Source organism: Perca flavescens, chromosome 10 (genome assembly GCF_004354835.1).
Source record: "Perca flavescens isolate YP-PL-M2 chromosome 10, PFLA_1.0, whole genome shotgun sequence".
In the NCBI taxonomy this organism is placed as follows: Eukaryota; Metazoa; Chordata; class Actinopteri; order Perciformes; family Percidae; genus Perca; species Perca flavescens.
In genome coordinates this window covers 11,335,015-11,355,979 of record NC_041340.1, presented here as the reverse complement: position 1 = coordinate 11,355,979, position 20,965 = coordinate 11,335,015, and the positions used below count along the sequence as shown (strand labels likewise).

Genomic DNA, 20,965 nt, shown 5'->3' with positions numbered 1-20,965 from the left:
TTGTTTCCCAGAATTCAAAAGGAGACGGAAAACAGACACCATTAGATGACATCACCATAACTCTAGAAAAACAGTTAGACTGTATAAGTACTTGCATAACGATTTATTCTCTTAATGTCTATATTCTAATAATAAAAAATAAAAAAAACAGTATGGGCTGTTGCCTTTTAATTAAATTAGTTTTAGGTTAATGTAATTGTGCTTACCATCTGTGGCCAAGTTTACATTCTGACTTTTAATTCTGGTTATCTATCAGGGTGATCTGCATGAAGCTCGACTTTGCATTATTTCCCATGGGACAGTGAATGCTGCACACATTTATCTAGCGAGAACACATGGGCTTGGACAACAAGTACGTGGCTTCACAGCTGAGGAGGACCAGGAGTGTTTTTAAGATAAATATATGGGTTGTATATTAACCCTATGTGAATGAATACTTCACATATGACCAAGCAGAGTATCAGGAGCAGCAGCAGTAATGGAAGCAGCGGTAGTACCGGGAGCGGTACGCGCCTGGCCAATAAATGCTATTGAAGGGCGGGTCTTGGCTTGGCCATAGTGGGATTTGTAATATCGCGAGCAGCACCGGGAGCTGGACGGACTGCCTTGTTGTGATCATCACTGAATTTGAGTTTGACCGTTACAAGTATTTCTTTCTACCCACTAATTCACTTTGCTTCCCAGGAAACCATGACAAAACTGTTTAAAACAAGCAGTCTTAAGTTATAGTATAAAAAGTGCAACAGACATTAAGCTGAAATTTTTGTTGAGGAAAGAATCTGTATCTGTATACACATGAATGTAATTAGGGGGGACATTACATTTGTTTAGTGGTTTGACTTTTGTCAGTGATGGAGTGTAGTGTCCATTGTGCTTTTACGACTGAAACCCACCCTGTCCACACATACACACACAAAAAACACACAAGCAGGACAGTCACCTTACTAGGTTTATTAAAACATCCTTTAGGGATAATGAATCTCAAATCAGAGCCAAATCATTAGTCTGATCTAAGCTCAACAATCAACAAAAGCTTCTATTCTCTCAAAGCTCCTACTGAGAGAGAGTCTCTACTACCCTTTTTTTCTTATTACCCATTTTTCATTTTAGTGTCTTTTCAACTACCTGCTTCTCCTTTCCTCACCTGTCACCCTCCTTTTTTCCTGCTCCTATTATCCAATTCTCCTTATGCCTCCCCATCTATCTCCTCCTCTCCCTCACTTCTCTTCTCCATCTCTCTCCTCCTCCTTCTCCTCCTCTAACTTTCCAGGGAGCCTAGTCTGTTTTTGATTAGCGTTCTCATGTAAACCTAAATTGTGATTAAACAAACACTGTGTGAGTGCATTTGGCCCTGTATCAAGTTTGCCTCTCTCTTAAATATATGTACACATACATACACACTCACACACATGCACACACACACGCAAAGCCAGAGACATGTATATAAGTAGACATGTACAAACAAATGCACAACGTATACAAACATAAATATATAACATAAATATATGCAGACACAAGCAGAGACACAAATTACTAAACTATGCATACACATTTAGCATGCATAAAAGACCGTGCATAAGGATATACACACATGCTCTGTATTCAAATTCATATACTGTATACCCTAATTGCACACGTTAAGACATGCAACCCCAATTGCAATCACGTACACACACACACACACACACACACACACACACACACATAGATATGCGGTATGTGCATACACACATCCCTATCGCCCGTTAGAGTAAACAGGTCAAAAGGAAAGTCAGTGAATTTTAACTGTGTGTACTAGCAGCTCCGTGGCTATACTTCCTAATCCAACTCACCTTTATTTGCTAGGTTAAATTACTACCACATGCAGCCTCTGTGCTATTTCAGTGTAAGCACATAAAAATTCTTTGCCATGAAAAAAAAGAAGAAAAAAAAAATGCTACAAGCCCCCAGTCTCCCACAAACATTTCATAGGTTCTGGCCCTGCAGCGAGCTAGCTAGCTAGCGGCTAAAGTAGGCAGCTGAAAGGGAAAGGTGTTGCTGCTGTGAATTTTAAGACTGCCTGGTTGATGAATTCACCCTGCTAACTCTATGGCTTGTTTTATTCACACATCTGTGAAGACACACATAGGCCTACACACACAAACTATATAACTTTTGGCCTTTTAACTGCTTTCACAGCAAGAGAGACAAACTTAACTTATGCATTCTTATTCATAAACTTTGAGTGTGTGAGATTGAATATTCACAAACACTTTTATAAGATGAAATACATAAATGTGGACACACACACACACATGCACACACACAAACATGGACAGCGTTCAAAGCAAGTGAAACAAAGTCATTTTAACAGCAGGTTGTTCAATAGGCCGTAAATAAAAACAATTTTATTTACATCTTCCCGCTGTTAAAAGAACAATGTCATTGAAGCAATAAGTGCGTATGTGAGTGACAAAGACCTGGGAAAGGGTTACACACAAACAAGAATTGTCATGTGTAATGATCTTTTCTTTCATTCTGATTTATGAATTATGAACTGCTGTCAAGGTGATCATTTCTAAAGTCTTTGTCTTGCATACCTGTAAAAAGCCAATTATAGATCTATTATAAATTGCCAAGAAATTGACTTTCTACAGGAAAAAATGTAACTGGGGAAATCGGGTTTCTTTAATCCTCTACAATGATTACAGATACAGAGTTTCTTGCTCCAACTTGTTCCAAAATCCAACATTAACCCATTTAATCAATTGTATATAAATGCACTACTTTCATGTTAGAACGTAATTTAGAAAGAGCATGAAGGAATGTATGAAACTTTTGAAATAGTACTTCTCCTGGCTTTTTCAAATTTCTTAAATTATCCCGATATCATTTGCTCTCTCCCTCTTTCTTGCTCTGTCTGTCTCTCTCTCTCTTGGGTTTCGGTATCTCTGTAGCGTATATTTATCTAAATATGTCTTGGGACAAAATCACACTGCTGTCTGGGCTGTGGGAAACACACGCACACACACACACACACACACACACACACACACACACACACACACACACACACACACACACACACACACACTAAGAGCAGCCTTATTTTAGAGGAGCTCTGGTCAGGTTTCCTCTGTAAAAGTCTTCCCTTCTCCAAATACCAGTGGATCTCAGTGTGGGCCCTGTGGTGCAGCTCCATCCTGGAGCCTATGAGCCTCCTGGTGCCGGAACACCCAGTGCTATATCAACCTACCGGCATGTTTTCCCATGTTTTAGGAAGCAATTACGGCGCGTAAAAGTTTTAAGATTGAATGTAGTAAGTAAGATTGATAAACCGGAAACACACTCACAGTGTGCTATTGTTCATGGGCCTTGTGGTGCAGCTGTGTGTCAAGTCCTACAAGCCTTGTGGTGCAGCTGCATACCATAGCTCATACTTCTGAGTCATGTTTAATTATTAGGAAGTTCTGTCGTGGGTGTGTGGTTTAGTATAAAGTCTGCCATGCACCAACACACACTGACACACACACACACACACACACACACACACACACACACACACACACACACACACACACACACACACCCACAATTCTGCATCCATAACCTGTGGTGTTAAATCAGCGGGAGAGGTGCCGTGAGAGAAAGAGATTTACTTGTGTGTGCTTCTGTGTGCATGTGTGTGTGTTTGTGTGCTTCTGTGTGCGTGTGTGCTTGTGTGTGTGTGTGTGTGTGTGTTTGATGCTTATTTGATTCTCGCCAGCACCCAGTGGCTTGAAAACCAAACAAAGGGCCTGGAGCCTAGTGACAAGAAAACAATCTTATAATTCCTGACAGCAATACAAACAACAGAGCTGTTTGTTCTGTTTGTGTGTAACAAAAAGAGAGAGCATATGGAAAAGAGGAAAATGGGAATGAACGTAAATGAGGGAACCAGGCCGTGATGAAAAGAGGACAGAGTTTAGGTCCACCCCTCACTCTTCCAGACCATTCCCACCAATCGCCACTGAGCCCAGTCTGTTGCAGCCAATCACTGGACGCACAGAGTACACCCACTTCCTGTAACACTAACCGTAACATTCCAGCAGGTAAACTATGGCAGTCGCCTCTAAATGGACAATTAGCCAAGATTAAAGGCAACCTCCTCGTCTTTCTCCATTAACTTAATTAGGAGGAAAAGACATCTCAAATGACCCCCCGCTCCCTTTAGCCTTCCCTCCCTCTCTCATTCCTCTCTCTCTGTCCAGCTTCTTTCCCCCTGACAACCAGCAACGTTGTATTTACAGTAACTGGGGAGGGCCTAGACTTTCATATCTGGGAGCTCCACTGAAGCTTTTGGAGGTTAACTGCCTTTCTAAAGGGTAACCTAATGGTGCTGAAGAGTACGTCTCATTACCGTCCACTCATCAGTGCAGGGATTTAGTCTGGCAACCTTCCAGGTCATCATTTGTTGACTATTAGACTCAAGTCGGCCATTTTCCTTCCGCTACATATCCCCTCTCTTATTCCTTAAGTTTTAGGAATGGGATCTAATGCTGTTATCCAGACTGGCCCATAGTGAGTGAACATGTAGAGATTAACCATCATTCTCAAGGACACTGTGATTGGGAAAACTCCTTCACTAGCATCCCTCTAGACAAGAACTCCCTTCTCTTTTCATTAAGCCTCCAAAAACCCTTTCAGGCTGAATGTTTGGCTGCTGGTATACTGTACCTGCTGTGATGCATTTCACAGGGTGCAGTTAGGACATTACGGGAGCGCAGCAGTGTTAAAAAAAGGGAAGAAGCGGGAAAACTAAAAAAGACAGGAGTTTACAAGCTTTACTACACTATAGCATGTTATCAAAAATATCAAAATCAAAATAGATAGATTATTGGGTTACTGGTTCTTTTGTCAGATGTATTATTGTTTACATTAGCTTTTTCAGTGCAGATGTATTTATTCATTTGCAATATCACATTTGCTAATTTACACAAAGTGTAAAAGTAGCACAAGTAGAGAAGAGTCAATAAGTCAGCCAACTATGGCAGTAATGTCCAGTTTACATAACATTAGCTAGCATTAGCCACGCTAAGCTGCTGGTCATACCAGACCAAGTAAGGACTGCGGCAGCATAACCCCTGAGTATTAAATTCAGAAAGAGTGTGTTTTATTGTTAATGAATCTAACTTTCATTTATAAGAGGAAGATTATATTATACGGTATTTTAAAAGTTACACAGTCTTGCTGTAAACAATTCAGCAAGTTGTTGGAGCATAAATCTGCATTCTTGTTCGAAATATCACACAGGGGGATTCTGCATCCTGACAGTGTCCATAAATGTTAAAACACGGTCAAAAATCACCTCCTGCATTATGTTATACTCAGTATTTGAGGCCCTCCCAGTGGTGAAGGAAAAGGGGAAATATCTCTTGAGTCTGACATTACTCTCATTTTTCTTCTTCATCGCACCCCTCTCCTCTCATGCAAACCAATCAACTGTAACATGACCCTCTTTAATGGGGGAGAATGATGCTGCTTCTTGAGTATCACTGGCAGTAAACCAGCGCTGGTTCAAATGCACAGACTGTGCATTTGGAGGCCCTGCACGCAACATACACTCACACACAGGCATGCACACATAAAAACCTGCGCACGCACACACGCACACACACACTACCAGAGCAGAAAGTGAAGATAACAGGATGAGGTTCAGTCTGGGTCAGTGTTATTAGACAGGAGACTAACAGCCATCAAGTCACTTAGCAAAGTAAACCTCCCTGATACACCGGGATGTGCACTGATGCACAAAAGCCCTCTAACCCAATGACTTGCATTTTTCCATCTGAGCCACCATGATTGATGCTTTTCAAACCAGAAATTCATTGCTTTTCTAGTAAATGTATTCTCTTCAGAGCTTCGTCTTAGTGTGTGTGTTAGTGTGTGTCTGGATGCATGTGCTGTGAGCCCACAGTCTCTGCAACTGTGGTGGGAAACAACCACAGACTGCACATACTGAAACCCACAGACTCCAGTCCACAATCCATCTATCTCACCATCCCTATCTTTGTTTTCCCTCCCCCCTACCAAGCACCTAGTGGGGTCACTAGCACTCCAATCCCTCCATCCATGTCCACTCCCTTCATCTTCCACCACCATCCTTTCATCCATCCATCTCCCTCCTTCACATGACCTCCCCCAATACCACTCACTGATCTGTCTTTGTCAGGCACGCACCACTGCTCAATTAATACATAACAACAAAAAAAACACACAAAGCCAATGTCTTTGATTCTACAGTAGCTTTGAATCACACGCTTCATCTCGGCAGGATCCAAGACTCTTAATGCTAGTCCAGCTTCTTCCCTCTCCTCCCGTCTCCAAACCTCAGACCACAGGGCTTTAATAGGAGGGTTAAGAGGTAATTCCTATCACACTGCCATCATTTAATATCTAACCAAGGCTGACAGAGAGGAAGGTTACGAACCCAAACCAGAAACCCACCAGCAAACCTCCCTGTCTCCTCCTTCTTAGTCCCCTGCTGTTATTCTCTCTTTTAGTAACCCTCCCTGTAACTTTTTCTCTTTTTCTGCTGTTATTCTACCTCCATTTCTTCCTCTTCTGTCTTTCTCTCTGTACACACTCCCTCATCTAAATACCTGGCTATTTAAATTACAGCCACTTCCTTAATAGGCAGAAAAACCCAGTGTTGATGGGATAAAAAGCACAGAAAAAAACGACAAAGACCAGAAAAGTGGAAAGAAGAAAAAAATAAAGAGCAGGAGGAAACTCCAGACACTGTAATTTAGATTGTGCTGATGGCAAAGTGTGGATATAAAGAACATGAGATTTATAATGTTAAGTTTGGAGCATGTTCACCCTTTCCACTCTTGTACTGAGTTGTCTGAGAGCTCTACAGGGATCCATATTCGACCAGCAATGAATAAAAGCTATCGAGACCAATTACGGGTTTTATAGAATAGTAATCGGATGGCAAATGGAGGCAAAAAAACAAAACAAGAGAAAGGGTTAGAAATAGGAGGTAAACATAGAAAGAGTGTGCGTGATGGAGTATATGTGTTTGCATCCTTCACTGTGTGTGTCCCTGATGTTCACATGAGGGGATTTGACTGTGTGTGTGATCCTGGAAGCCACAGTTGACGTAAATGACAATTTGCTTTCAGCCATCTACTTTGCTGTCTTCAGCAATACATCACGCATCACCACAAATAATAGTTTTAAGTAGAGGTTTCACAGCGTGCACCCCGCTGAGAAGATTTCATCTTTCTGTGGCTTTTTTTTTTTTTTGCCAACACAGGAGATCAGATTGAGAAAGCGCTGCAGAAAATACAATTTATAGTCATCGTCATGAACCACTATTATTATTACTTTATGTGTTGTTTTTGTTCCTTTACTTGGTTTCAAAATAAAAGTTTAGATGACAAAACAGTGATGTTTTTTTAAAGACGCTCTTTTGAAATTCAAAATAAAATTGTATTTCTATTAAGTTTCTTTTTTTATTCACCTAAGACATAGAAGCATTGCCTGAAATCACAAAACAGTATTTTATCCTTCAGTTGATCTGAAAACTGAAAAATGATTGCGATGATCTGTTTTTGAATGTAGCGTAGATTACATGGTTGGTTTCAAAATAACTTCCCCAATTGAAAGATATTGTAAGGTAGCATTTTTCAAATGTCCTCTAAGAGCTGTAACGTTTAGGAATCAGTTTTTTTTTAATATGAAAAAATCACTGCCTGCAGGCTGGTAACGAGGCTGTGAAAGTTTTTAAGTTGCTCCTTCACAAAGGACGTCATCCAGCATTGAGGAGGAGATAACACAACACCCGAATTGTTTATGTAGTTATGATGTGGCAAAGCTATGACTGTTGGGAACACATCAATGGCGTAGAAGTGGATTATGTCACAGTAGTCATTTGAGACATCTCTTAGGACATTTTGATACATTATGGCACAACACTGCATTGACTCTGGTTCTGGTTACGCTCTTGTGAACCCAAGCTGACTGTAGCTGCTGTTCTCTGTGAAGAAGTAAGCTACAAAGACCACATTTTCAAGGCTAAAAGGTATTGAATTTTTGATACTCAAATGCTTTTCAGTGGAGTATTCCTTTTTATTTTTATTGGTCTAATTCGCTTTTTGATCTCTTAAAACAGCTCAAACTTGTGCCAAAAACACACACACAAAACATTCACAGAAGAATATTTTTTCAACAAAGAAAGGTTACAGTAGCTTCCAAAGCGTTCTGCCTCATGGAAACATTATAAAAGAGAGTGAGGGAAGTGAGACGTTTAATGTCCCAGTGCTGGTATTCCCTATCCTAACACCTTGCAACACTCACACAAACACACACACACATACACATACACACACACACACACACACACACACAGACACACACACTGATATGCAGATACATTATATTAATATGGTGCATGTACACAAACACAATATATAAGCTCAATAATGTACACAATAATGACTGCATACATATACATACAGTCAAAAGCAAGCATGCACAAGAGGCACACACACACACACACACACACACACACACACACACACACACACACACACACACACAATGTCTATCACTAGCTTTACTTGACGGCAGCCCAATATAAACAGCCATAAAGTTTAGAAGGTGTTTCAACCTTCAACCTAAGCTGACAGAGACTCTCTGAGGATAAGACAAATAGAAAACCTGAGTGGAAAGAAAGAGTGCAGACAGTAAGAGCACAGGGGAGGAAAAGGAGACAGGGTGGGTGTACCGATGGGACTGAAACACAAGGAGAGAGAGAGAGAGAGAGAGAGAGAGAGAGGGGGGGGGAAATTCTGTCTGAGAATGTAAGATGAAAAAGGGAGAGAAGGAGGGCAAGTGGGAGGCTTCACTGCATCAGTATGACCTGCTCTTACACTCGGAATGCTCTGGGAAAACTCCATATTCCCGAATAAAAATTCCTCACAGGTCCAAGCAAAACATTCGCTCCAGGCACACTTTCACCTCTTAAAATTGTGCACACACACATACACACACTCTATTTCACCTCTTCACAGAGCGGCACTGTGTCACCTGGCGCGGGACTTGAACCCTCAACCCGGATAAAAGTTCTGACATTGCACTGTGGCCATGTTTATAAATGGATCACGTAACACATCAAAAGAAGACAGAAAAGGGCAGAGAGAGAGAGAGTGACAGAGGGAGAGCCAGAGGGAGAGAGAGAGAGAGAGAGATGGGAGATTTGAGGAAAGTAGGATGGAGAGACGTAAAAACAAGAAAGGTGTACTCACAGCCGTCCTAGTTTGGGGTTGGACTGGAAAAGAAGCTCTGGGAGGAACTGGAGTTTGTTTCTGTTCAGGCGACTGTGAGGAGAAAAGGAGGGAGACGAAAAACAGGAAATTAGAGTTAAATTAAAGCGTTTTCACTTTGTGTAACTCAAAGAACACAGCAGGAACAGAAAAGGGCAAAAACTGCACACTCATAAATCACTCCGATTCATGCTTATGTGTTGACTGAACTATCATCAACCAGGCGGCTTCTCGATCACCTTGAAGGTCAGCGAGTTCACGGTTCAAAGGTCAAACTCATGGGAAAGTCTGCCTGGTTTCCTGCGATCACGACCTCCAGGTTATCATGCTGTGTGTGTGTGTGTGTGTGTGTCAGTTGCAGGTTATCGTGCCCTAAGCTCTCTAAAGCCAGTTATCACTATCATCCCCACATGTTTTGACCTGGGAGTGTTGGTTTCTGGCGTCTTCCAGTCATCTGCACTAAGTTCAAAGATGTGTTCAGTTAAAAAAAAAAAAAAGAAGTGTTTCCTGGGTGATTCACTAAATTAACACTATTCTTAGTACATTTTCAATATAATTTGGAAAAAGTCTTAACCTATAAAATGTATGATCAATTAGGAGGTTACAAGAGGGCTACGTGCACTACTGTGTTTTCAGATGGCAAAAATAAGCCTAATCGTAGTGTCTTGACAAAAATGCAAAAACACAACAGCTTTGCCCAAAAATTCACATTTCATTAACATTTCTCTCTTAATAAAACAAATCTTGAATATAGACTTTTCAAGAAGTAGTGTCATGTGCATGTATCCAAGATAAAAAGTCCCACATCATAGTAAAAAATTGGCAAAAAAAACTATGAGAGGCTCTTTTAGTCAAAAAGTATTGATTAATTTCATGTGCAAGAGGTGATAAAATGTGGGGGAAAAAAGTGAATGTTTCAGTCAGAGGACCATTGCCAGCACAATTTAAAGACCATGCAATTCTTAAATATGTTATCAGACTAAGTAATGGTCAATCAGTAGAGCCAAAAGGTGTGAAAAAAACGTATCAGCTAGTTGGATGTGGTCACACAACCTACAAGGATACCAAACGAATACATAGACAATACATTTTTGTCTATGCATACACCCATGAGTATTTATCTTGATATGCACACAACTAAAACTAAAAGCAACCGGATGGCCTGGCTTTCATTATTTACCAGACGGATAACAGCATATTCTTAAGAAAAACAAATTAAAGACAACACTTAATTAAGACCCTCTGGATGCAGTGTTCTCCAGTCTAATAGTTTTTGGTCAACATCACCATTTCTATGTGATTTTTTTAATCTTGGGGCATTTTTTTAACTAATATAAATGAAAACCCAATGTCTTCTTCTAGTATACATGTAAAATACCATTCACCGTTTGACTATGTTGAACTGAGCATGAAATGGACACATGGCAATTATTTACAGAGGAATGAGAGGCAGAGTGAAAGACTGGCAAGAATGAAAGAATGGAGTTGACCAACAGGTAGACATGTGTGTGAGGGTAAAGCGAGAAATAGAGTGTTTAAGGTTGAAAGATGTGTCTGTGTCTGTGTGTGTGTGTGTGTGTGTGTGTGTGTGTGTGTGTGTGTGTGTGTGTGTGTGTGTGTGTGTGTGTGTGTGTGTGTGTGTGTGTGTGTGTGTGTGTGTGAAAGCAGGGTCGGGTTGGCTGCAGCAGAGACAGATGAGGACAGAGTGAGGAGAGGGAGTGAAAGTGTTATCAAGCTACCTAAGCATTTGGCTGAGAAACGAGGCATGGACGGGAAAAAGAAAAGAAAAGGAGGGTGGGGGGGTCATGGGGTCACAAAGTAGAATCTGTGTAGGAGAAGACACAGACACCAACCTTTTAACCCCTGTGATAATGATAATACGACCCTGACTTTCACTTCTGTGTATACCAATGGAAAGAGAGCTACAGTCCAAAAAAAGATATCCACAATTTGAAATAATTGACCCCTGCTCCTAGAAAATAACAGCTGGCACAAAAGTAAAGTGCATAATCGGCTACTATTACAGTTATGAGTCATTTTAAGATGTTCGCTCACAAAACAGTTGGTGGTTTTTATGAGAAGAATCCTTTGTGTATCTTCAAATAATAATGAGTTTCTTCTGCTTGGAACCTTTGAAATATTACCAGACCACAAGTCCATGGGCACTATATTTTTTAAATTTGGAAAATGATCTCTCTTTTTCAGAATCACAGTAAAGTCCAGCAGAAATGGTTTGGAGAGTGGAGGGAACTAATCTCACTGGGCCAGTAACTCAAATTCCAGAAGTTTGATATATTTTTGTAAGGAAAACGCCTTGAAATCCCTTCTTTTGGCAAAATGTCCATCAATTAGAACCTTTAACAGGACTAAAATTTAGTTAACCATTACAATTTACCATTTCAAGCCAACTCTGAGTCACTGTTTGTTTCTTTTAAATGACTACATGAGGTGAATTGACCATACCCATGACTTTACAATTCGTATGTTGACATACGTGAATGTGTTCACCCAAGCTCCATGTTTTTCACATTGTGATGCCATAAATCACACAGTCTCAGCACTGTGACCTCTCACCCCTAAACTTTCACCCTGACAGACACAACATCAGAGACTCTGTCAGCTAAGCATTTTAAAACGCATTTCACTATGACTGACTTAAAAAATAGAATTCAGGATCCTCATTATTATCATCACTCCAGCGGAAATTTCCTTTTTATATTAACAGTTGTTTTTCCATGGATTGACTTTAGATACAAAAAGTCATCTGTTCAGTATGTGATGTATATAATACTTATATTGACATGCAACTTTAGCTATAAATACATTAAAGTTGCACAATGACGTCGACAAAATGAAATGCCTTCTCTTGTGTGAGTTTTGACACACAACTGTTGGCTTTTTTTTTACATAGAGATTTTGCAGAGACTCTGCAATACTGCCGTAAAGAAGATCCGTCAATACTCTGGCTTTGCTTTTTTGCACTGCCCCAGTGTTTGAATTAAAGTGATGGTTCGGAGTAATTTCACCCTAGGGTCCTTTGCACCATGACCTCGAGCCAAACACCCCCCCAGAAGCTTTTTTCACCTGGGTCTAACATTGGGAGAGTTAGCGTAGAGTAGCGTTATCAGCTGAATAGCTTATTAGCGCAGGGGCTAATGGACCCACGTTTGTATCTCGTAAATGACCCCACTAATAATGCACGAAATGATACCAAACTTCTACAGTAGTACAAATAGGTTATGTACTCATAAAACGATGGATTGGAAAGTGTGTAAGTACACCAGAAGTTTATGAACACTTGCCTGCTGGCTTCTGCTCTCTGCTGTTGCTGCTGCTACCTGCAGTTAGACGAGTGCTTAGGGCCGTCAGAACCATCACTTTAAGATAGCATGGCGGCATTCCAGAAGCAAAAGAGGCGTGACGTGTATATACAACAACGGTTTGTGGCTAGTCCCGCCATTCTGGCTGTCCCTTTTACACAGACGTCGATTCAGCTCCGTTACTACCTCTGCTGCCGACTTAATGGTAGAACAACTCTGTCCCCGTTCAGCGTCCGTACCTTTCATACAGAACAGCAAGGCGGAATAACGGAGCAACATCCCCGCCTTGTACAGGCTCTGTGAAAGCAGGGACAGACTGACAATCTGTGCGTTCGGGAAAAGTCCAGAACGGCCGTCCAACCGACGGCTGTCGGCACAAAAAAAGTCTAATAAAGCGATAACTAACAGCCAACATCAGGGGGCGCTAATACAATCACTTACTGTATATGCTACGTGTACAAAAACTGAGGAAGAAGAGTAGGCCTACTAGTCTGGCTATCACCAATCCACAGCCTGGTCATGATGAGGGACAGGCAGCAGAGTTAATTTCACATCAGCAAGAGGTACTGGTAAGTGCCAGGAGCAGCACACATTATAATATGCCATATGCCGTTATCCCTATCTTAGCGAATTACATAGTCAGCTCAACATCAGTGTGCATCATGATTATGAAAATTATCGTGCCATTTAGTTCTGTCAAACTTAACGTGTTTAATAAATTCTGTTAGGTTAATTTGAAACGCGTTGGAAATTAATCGTGGGTTGCCCGCAATTTCATTTTGTTGTATATGAGAGGTTGTAGTGAGCTCACTCTTGCTGCAAGGATGAAGACAATGGTATTGAATTAAACAGGAAAATATCAGGCATGGATTGGTACCACTCTAAACATACTAAGAAACAGGGAAGGGGGCTAAATAATTCACCAAATTTAACCAAAAGTTTAACCAAAAATCCTAGCTTGCACTTTCTTGCAGCACAAAAGATGACAGGGAGAGTGCAGTGAAGTGCCAGGATGTCCCAGGATGCAAAGGGCCCAAGTCAGATAGTCAAAGCCTGGAACAATTTTTTGCTTACCGCCCTCAGCAAAAGCCTAAACACCTGTCTCTACAGAGAATATTTAGTTGCAAAGATGGTACCAACCGCATATGGCTAATAAACACAACCCCAATTATCATCATTGGTTTTGAGATGTTACTTGTTGTGAATACCTTGTCTGATAGGCTACAGTATTGCGGCATAGTACAGGACATCCTGGCTAGTGTCTGTCGCGCATGGCTAGGGGCGAATGGCCAGATGATGGGCCTATTTGGGAGAATGTCCAGAGCTGTTTTTTAGCCCCAGTCCGTCCCTTTGTGAAAGGTGCTTATGTTGCTTCCTAACCTCTTCCAAAACTAACCCCTAACCTCTGACCCTTCCTGACACACCGCATTAAAGAATCTTTTAACATTAAAGCAGCCTATCACTTCTCACTTTCACTATCAGATGTGTGATCTCCATTAAGAGACAAGATACACCTGTTGCTGCCACTCAATATTTTCTGTCACCTGAACTGAATTAAGTGTCTCTCTGTATGTCTCTGCCACATGTCTGTGACAACATCTCCCTCTTATTCTTGCTCTTGTAAAAATGTAAACTCTCCTCTTCATAGCAGGCAAAATCTTTAAATCAATATAGTTCCCATTGGAACTGGACAAGCTTTCTGTTTTTGCAGAATGACTTCATGTCTTCAAGTTACTGATATTTGGATACTGTGGTGTGGAGGTTCAATGTGGAAGGACAGTGGTGAATTAAATAGCCTACTCTGCCTAAATAGCTAAGAAACTGACATGATCATATCAGTGAGGAAATTCTCAGCTCCTGTCCCAAGCCCAGCAATGTGAATTCAACACTGTTACAGTAAGACAGCCAGTTCCTAAGTTTAGAAATGCTGTCCTCATCAGTTGAAGACTAGCAGCTAGGAGGTATGTTACATCACCCGAAAGCCACATTTAAAAACAGATTTGAAAGTATAGTTGATTTTTCAGAAGATAGCGTCTAACAATACACAGTGTGTTACACTCTATGTTCACTTCATGCCACAGGATCATAAACACTCTGTAAGCAGTAACATAGAAGCATGTCCTTCTGCAGAGCTGTCTGTCATCCCTCCAACACAGAGTCATGAACATGCAGGTGTGTGTGTGTGCGGGAAGTGTTGTGTTGTACACTGACACCTTGATTCTGTTGACTAGAGCCTTGGTGTGAGCTGACGGACACACACACACACACACACACACACACACACACACACACACACACACACACACACACACACACACACACACACACACACTGAACAAGGCAACATGAGAGATTCCAAGGTTGTGTGTGAAGTGGATGGACTTGGGTATCATCCATGTACTCTCTTTCTGTGACTCTGTGTGTTTATGTGCGGGTGCTTTACAGAATGTAGAACAGCAAGTCAAAAGGTCTGTGTATATTTGGCGAAATGGAAAATCAGCAGTAGTAAGTCAAATATTTGCGTGTGTGTGTGTGTGTGTATGTGTGTGTGAAGTCGTGTTTGCGGGCGTACATGTATGCATATTTTGGGATACTTATGTGTGTGCATCTTTTTAGCAAGGTGTAACAGGCAGCAGAATAAGATGGTGTACTTACAGTCTCTCCAGCAGTCTGAGGTCTTGGAAGGCTCCTCTCTCGACAACACTGATTTGGTTGTCCTCCAGATGACTACAGTGATGGACATAAAGAGACAGAGTGAAGAACAATAGCTTTAGTAACTATCATAATTGAACAAATCAACAATCCAATAGCAATACCAGCAGAAATACTATATGACTTTGCAGCGAATGCTTCTTATGACAAGGAGAAATAACAGTGAATGTTAACAGAGTAGGTACGTAATAAGAATTATCAGTAACATGACATACTTGAAGTAGCCTAAGCTTAATATAAATCAAACTGAAGGACAACCATGTAGCTGGGAATACGTATCCACAGCCAGCTTTACAGGCTAAACTGGAGGTTCAAACCAAAGGAAGAAACACCCGATAAATTTAATTTTCTGGGCAGTGCAAACACCAGCTGCTTGCCAAAGAGAAATAGAGAGATTTCAAACATTGGGAGAGACATTTGCCCTTTGAAAAGATTGGTTGTATATACAAGGAATAAGTGCACAGAACAAATGAATCTGGCATCAAGCAATAGTTTCAAAAGTTTAAGACACACAGCATCTCACAAATGTCACAATCTAGTGAGCCAAAAACAAACAATTAACAACCCATCCCTCTTCCCCCCCTCAGCGGATATCTTCTCCATTTCTCTCCATCTCTCTTTCCATAGCTGCTCCCAATGTAATGCGTATTCCTCTTTTTCTCTTCCCTGCTCTGTGTTAGCTGACATATGTTGGGGTGATCTAAGGTTTTCCAGATGGGACTGAGTAAAGGAGAGAGAACATCTCCACAGATATGCATGTTTATACTTTCTGTCTAAGGATGTTTAAGAGTGACATCTCTTGAGAGAGAGGAGGGGACGGGGAGATCGAAGGAAAAAGTGGCTGATGTGAGAGGCAGAGGAAGAGAGGAGGGAAGAAGTAAAGGGAGAGGAGACAAATGAGGAGACAGAGAAAAAGAGGAACTAGAGACTCAGAGACCCAGAAGGACAAGATGGATTGAGTGAGAGAGCAATATTAACAAAAAAAAAGACAAGACAAAGCCAAGGAGGACTGAAGAAGTTGTATCAAAAGAGATGATGTCTGGCCTGCCATGTGGACTTTGAATTATTTGGCAAAACCTTCCTCTAAATATTCTTTCAAAGAAATTGTTTAGACATGCAGCTGTATTACAGTCATTAATCCATGGTCTGTCATCCAGGCTCTTTACACAAACACACACGCAAACACACACACACACACACACACACACACACACACACACACACACACACACACACACACGCACAGAGAGACTGTGGACAAAGATCTGTTGGACTGAAGCATGCACTTGGTTGAATGATAACAAATTCAGACACTCACATTCATGAACACGCACATGAAGAAATTAGCTTGCGTATGCAGACATGTATAAATGCATGCACACTAATTTACTCACTCCTGAGTTAATGATGCTTTAATTGTGCTCTTTTTTCCCCCAATATTTTTTTTAAAGGGCATTCACCCGTATTTATTTTGAAACATGAAAAAAAGATGAATAACACAAAAATGTGGGTAGAAATTACATTTGAAAACATACCATACACTATGCAACACAACCATATAACCACTTCTTGTTTTGCTCATTTATTTTCCCAATTACATAAGGGTATTCTACAATGAGAATATAATTTGCATATTCTTCAGATTTTTTTTCTCTTCAGTTTGTTTGGAAATTAGTTAAAACCAATCATGTATATTTCAAAAATCAAAAAGTATGAAGTGAAAAATGTAATGTATACATCCAGCATGCTCAAACCAGTTTATACACAGAAACAAAATACCGTATGCTACAGAAAAGTAGCAGCTGCAGAAAAAACTTTTAGCTAACACACAGGCAGAAAATACATGCTGTACAGAACCCAGCTCTAATGAGCAATGGTAGATATATGTGTAAACATGCAAAGAGTAACATAATTATCTAGACATTACAATGTATCTGCTCATTGTGCGGAGTATTCATGACAAGTGAGTGGTCATGTTGATGACGTTTCTATAATGATTCTATTCTATTAAGAAAAGAAAGATCAGAGGGTGAAGAACTAGGTTGGAGAGACGACGCGGTTCGGGAACTTCTGTCAGTAAGGAACGATGCTGAAATCATCAGACACATTGATGAAACTGACAGACTCTGTCGTTTATGACCAAATTACGAACCGGCAATGACCGAGGTGTAATCCCCGTCATCCTGCCTCCTGCACGCTCTACCCAGGCGCCACCCTTTGTCTAAACCAAATGGAGTATTTACAGTAAGTCAGAACACTTCTGATGTGGAGAATCTCCTGACGTGTGCTACATGTGTAAAGGTAAACTCCAGACAACGTCAGCATGTGATTCTCCTTACGACTACAGTAAAAGGGTTATGCACTAGTAAGCGAGCAAACCAAAACCCACCTAAACATATGCACAGTCCTGACTGAATGAATCCAGCATGTTTATTCTAGTCTAGCCGCGTTTTCTTTATCTTGATAGAAAAGATTATCTCATAAAATAAGCTAAATTAAGGCATAACTTTGAGTAACTATCAGAGTTTATTTGTCCAAATGAAGGATCAACCGCATGCTGATTTATTGAATGAAGTTTAGAAAGGCAGGGGATCTTAAGCCAAACACATGGTGTGGGGAGTCAATGCTGGCATATTGTTCGGATGAGGTATTGTTTTTATATTGGTCCATATCAGGCATTAGTCATCGACAGGGAGATGGAGAAAAGAGAGAAAACATGTATTGATTTCATGTGTGTGGGGCCTGGTGTGTCTAATAACTCATTCAACCATATTAGAGAGTTTTAGCAACTATTATAAAAAGCACAATGATGTCACGCTACCTTATGGCAAACTCGGAGCACTTGGCGTCTGAAGGAAATACTTCAGGGTATATTAACTTCACTTGTTGTTTACAGACACTTTCCCCAGCCAAATGTTCAATATCAAGCACAAGTTTTCACCTACATCTAAATTTGTTTAGAATTACTCAATTTCGCCACAGTCTGGAAGAAATCTTGCGATGTAAGGCTGCCAAAGATATTATGCTAAGTGTTGCGCATGCAGTATGCATGCAGAGACAAGCTGGGTCTATGATTACAGCAAGACGGTGTGACCACTCAGATTAAAGAATATTCAAGACTTCTGTATTAGATTACTTGTTTTTAAGTGAACACAATATGTTAAACGTGTAATCAAATTACAGCAGGCTGTAAAGTGTTTTAATGAGGTCAGATACTAAGTTTGAAGATTTTAAATTCCAACAAATAAGTCCAATTAACCAATATTTTCATTTTTGATATGTGTATGTAATGTAATGTAATACAGGATCATTTAGCGGTTGAAAATACACCTGATATGCTGTGGTTTCATTTGGTTTATGTGTTTAGCAGAAGTCAGATTATATGTAATGGGAGTCAAGTATTTTCACACGAATAATTATCAATAATTACTAGCCTGTATGTAAGCATGGGCATCGAGGAATATTTTTTCTGCAGCTATTACCCTTTCCTGGGAAGAATGTTAGAAACGTTTTCTACATGCAAACCTTTCCCATGGTATGTATGTAAGTGACCAGGAATCCCAGAACTATGGTGTGTGTGTGTGTGTGTGTGTCTGTGTGTGTGTGCGTGTGTGTGTCCGTGTGTATGTGTGTACGTTCTCAGACTATCCTACCGTTCCCAAGCCATCTCTTCCCCATTTATTTAAGAGATTTAGAGTGGGGAAATGTAACAGCAGTTTATCACCAACCACATAAAACAAGCTGCTGGCCCACCACATGCAAACACACACACTCTCTCTCTCACTCACACACACACACACACACATACATACACAAACACAACCTCTTTTCCTTGGTCCTTCTTACCCTATCGCAAGTGCACAGGATACACACATACAAACACTGTAAATGTCTCTCTCTCTTTCTCTTTTTTGCTCAAACACACACACATAGTCAAAACATTAATGAAACATTAACTGACATGAGTTCCAAATCCAACATGTTCCTCACAAGTATGGTTATAGATAAACAAATGCACTTACACATGCAAACACACACATGCATGAACTTATTTCCACTCCTCAGCGTAGTTTGTGCTGGGAGTGTATTTTTATCTACCGGTCTGGTTAAAACAGATTGAGGAGGGAAGGTGCATGCAGCCAACAGTGATTATAGTTATTATAGGCCTCACACACACACACACACACACACACACACACACACACACACACACACGCACACACACACACACACACACACACACACACACACACACACACACACACATTTTAGCCACTTGAGGTGGAGGTCAATTAGGACAGCTTAGAGCATTAAATATGATGAGTTAGACAAGCATGAGTTACATCAGCAATGACTGTAGCATGTCATTGGATTGGACGATAGAATAAAGAAGGTTCAAATGTTGAAAAAAATGTCTATTTGAGATGTTTACTGACAGCTGCATAGTCTGTAGTCAGTAAATCACCTTTGGAAGTCATTTTGCCTTGAAACAGACCGGCGGTCAGTCTGGCTCAGCTGTTTTAGCCACCTTTGAGGCCCCAACAACAAAACAATTTCTGAGCAGATAGTATATCACAATGAAATTACCAGTTATGACACATCAAGCTAGTTCAGGCTGGAAATGCATCAGGCTTTAAAAGGGGGACTGTTTGTTTTTGATTTCCAAAGGCATTCTGGTATCTCTGGATTTTCCAATATTGCCAAACTCCCTAAATTCCCTAACTATTGCTCAAACAGCGACATGGCAAACAATAGTGTATTCTGAGTTATTATTATTATCTTTTCCTTTACTGTATCATATGAACTATGATTCACAATTTCTTCCGAACAATTCAGATATTGCAAATTTGTTTTCAGCTGTTTAACCTCGTATCATATCCGCATCAGTTTAACATATTGTTGCTTGTTTAACAAATGGGAGCCTTGCTGCTTATTACTGGCATGTCAGCTCATGATTACTCTATTATTTAACCTTGTAAATAATCAGTAATTACAAAATTCAACTCCTTGGAGAAAACACTTGCATTCTCTCCTGCCGTGAAACCCCCTTATTAGTATGGGAAACTTTATTTTATAGAGACTTGTTTCCCCTATAGCCATGTACAGGCCTATTAGGTAAATATAGCATTTGCCTAATTGCTCCAGCATGGCAGTTTTTTGTTAATGTGATTCCTTGTAAAGAAACAAATACCGAATTGCAAAGAGGAAAAATAAAGAGGTTATAATAGACCTGCTGGTACCAGGTAGATTTAACATGAAGTCCTCATACCTAAATGACTAAACGGGTCGTTTGATAGCATCTCATATCAGCGTTTTCTGATCTGCCAATTGTGTGGTTGAGGTATGATTATGTTTACACAACTAAAGCTATTAGGCTGACTTGAGGGAAAGATCACCTTTATTGTTAAAATAAACCAATACTAGCCGTCGCAAAGTCGCAAGCTTTGTATGCTCAAACATCTATAATTGGACCTAGATTTTTTTTTTTACTGCAATATGACAATGTCACACCATAGGATAAAAGAGTCCATGTTGCTTTACGTTATTCACTTCCCTTAAGCCAACACTTCCGTTTTAAGCTTTCTGAAGCTAATAAAACCTAGCAAGAGCATGTACTTCCAGTGACGGTTATGCTTTAGTTTT

The 20,965-nt window shown here is 40.4% G+C and overlaps 1 protein-coding gene across 1 annotated transcript in view; it reads right to left on the bottom strand.

Moving 5' to 3' along the window:
* slit3 (slit homolog 3 (Drosophila)) overlaps positions 1 to 20,965 on the bottom strand; it is a 240,956-nt gene that overhangs the window by 204,227 nt on the left and 15,764 nt on the right. Inside the window, exons 3-4 of the mRNA XM_028589367.1 lie at positions 15,266 to 15,337; positions 9,273 to 9,344 (exon numbers count right to left, since the gene is read on the bottom strand). Of these exons, the coding sequence (XP_028445168.1) occupies positions 9,273 to 9,344; positions 15,266 to 15,337 (144 nt within the window). The remainder of the gene's footprint in view (positions 1 to 9,272; positions 9,345 to 15,265; positions 15,338 to 20,965) is intronic.